At 53.2% G+C, this 1210-nt stretch overlaps 1 protein-coding gene across 1 annotated transcript in view; it reads right to left on the bottom strand.

Moving 5' to 3' along the window:
• The window catches only part of CHFR (checkpoint with forkhead and ring finger domains, E3 ubiquitin protein ligase), a 142232-nt gene that overhangs the window by 2928 nt on the left and 138094 nt on the right, over window positions 1–1210 (bottom strand). Inside the window, exon 17 of the mRNA XM_011982224.1 lies at window positions 699–806. Coding sequence (XP_011837614.1) covers window positions 699–806 — 108 coding nt within the window. The remainder of the gene's footprint in view (window positions 1–698; window positions 807–1210) is intronic.

Genomic DNA, 1210 nt, shown 5'->3' with positions numbered 1-1210 from the left:
CCGCCACCTCGCCCGGCTAGTTTTTTGTATTTTTTAGTAGAGACGGGGTTTCACCATGTTAGCCAGGATGGTCTCGATCTCCTGACCTCATGATCCACCCGTCTCGGCCTCCCAAAGTGCTGGGGTTACAGGCTTGAGCCACCGCGCCCAGCCCAATTAAGGAAATAAAATTACCCCAGCTTTCTATTGGATGTGTTTACGACTCAGTTTTAGAAACCCACGTTACACTCATGAATAACTGCAAGTAGACGCAAGGCCTAAGACAACCACGGCCCGGCATGGCCTGTCTGTCCTGCTGGCTCCTGACTGAGGCCAAATTCTGCTTAGAACACAGAGCAAAGTGCAAACAGGTTGTCTGCTAAGAAGAGAGTGCTGGCCAAGCGGGGTGGCTCATGCCTGTAATCCCAGCACTTTGGGAGGCCAAGGTCAAGAGTTCGAGACCAGCCTGGCCAACTCTACTAAAAACACAAAAAGTTAGCTGGGCGTAGGGGAAGGTGCCTAGAATCCCAGCTACTCAGGAGGCTGAGGCAGAAGAATCGCTTGAACCCAGGAGGCAGAGGTTGCGGTGAGCCGCGATTGTGCCACTGCACTCCAGTCTGGGCGACAGAGCGAAACTCCATCTCAAAAAAAAAAACCAAAAAAAGAGTGTAGAAGCCAACCCAGACAGAACAAGAGCCGTGTGGGGTCGGGGTCCTCACCTGGCAACTCGGAAGCAGGAATGTTCCGCCGATACTGGTAAGTCAGCTCCCGGAAGCTGCGCAGGCCACAGCAGTAACACAGCACGGTGTTCCCCGTGACCCTGTAATCTGGAACAAACACAGCCTCATGCAGACACAGCCAGTTACCCAGCAACGCCACCTTCCCGACAGCAGCACACACAGACCACAGCAGTGGGAAACTAACGCGCTGACCATAATTGGGGTGAAGACAATGGGCTACACCATCAGAAAACAAGAACAAAGTCAACCTAGACAGCAATTTTTTCCTTTCTTTTTTTTGAGACAGAGTCTCGCTCTGTCGTTCAGGCTGGAGTGCAGTGGCGCGATCTCGGCTTACTGCAAGCTCCGCCTCCCGGGTTCACGCCATTCCCCTGCCTCAGCCTCCCGAGTAGCTGGGACTACACCACCACCTCGCCCGGCTAATTTTTTGTATTTTTAGTAGAGACGGGGTTTCACCGTGTTAGCCAGGATGGTCTCGATCTCCTGACCTC

Source organism: Mandrillus leucophaeus, unplaced genomic scaffold (assembly GCF_000951045.1).
Source record: "Mandrillus leucophaeus isolate KB7577 unplaced genomic scaffold, Mleu.le_1.0 Scaffold237, whole genome shotgun sequence".
NCBI lineage: Eukaryota > Metazoa > Chordata > Mammalia > Primates > Cercopithecidae > Mandrillus > Mandrillus leucophaeus.
This window is presented reverse-complemented; position numbering and strand designations above follow the sequence as displayed.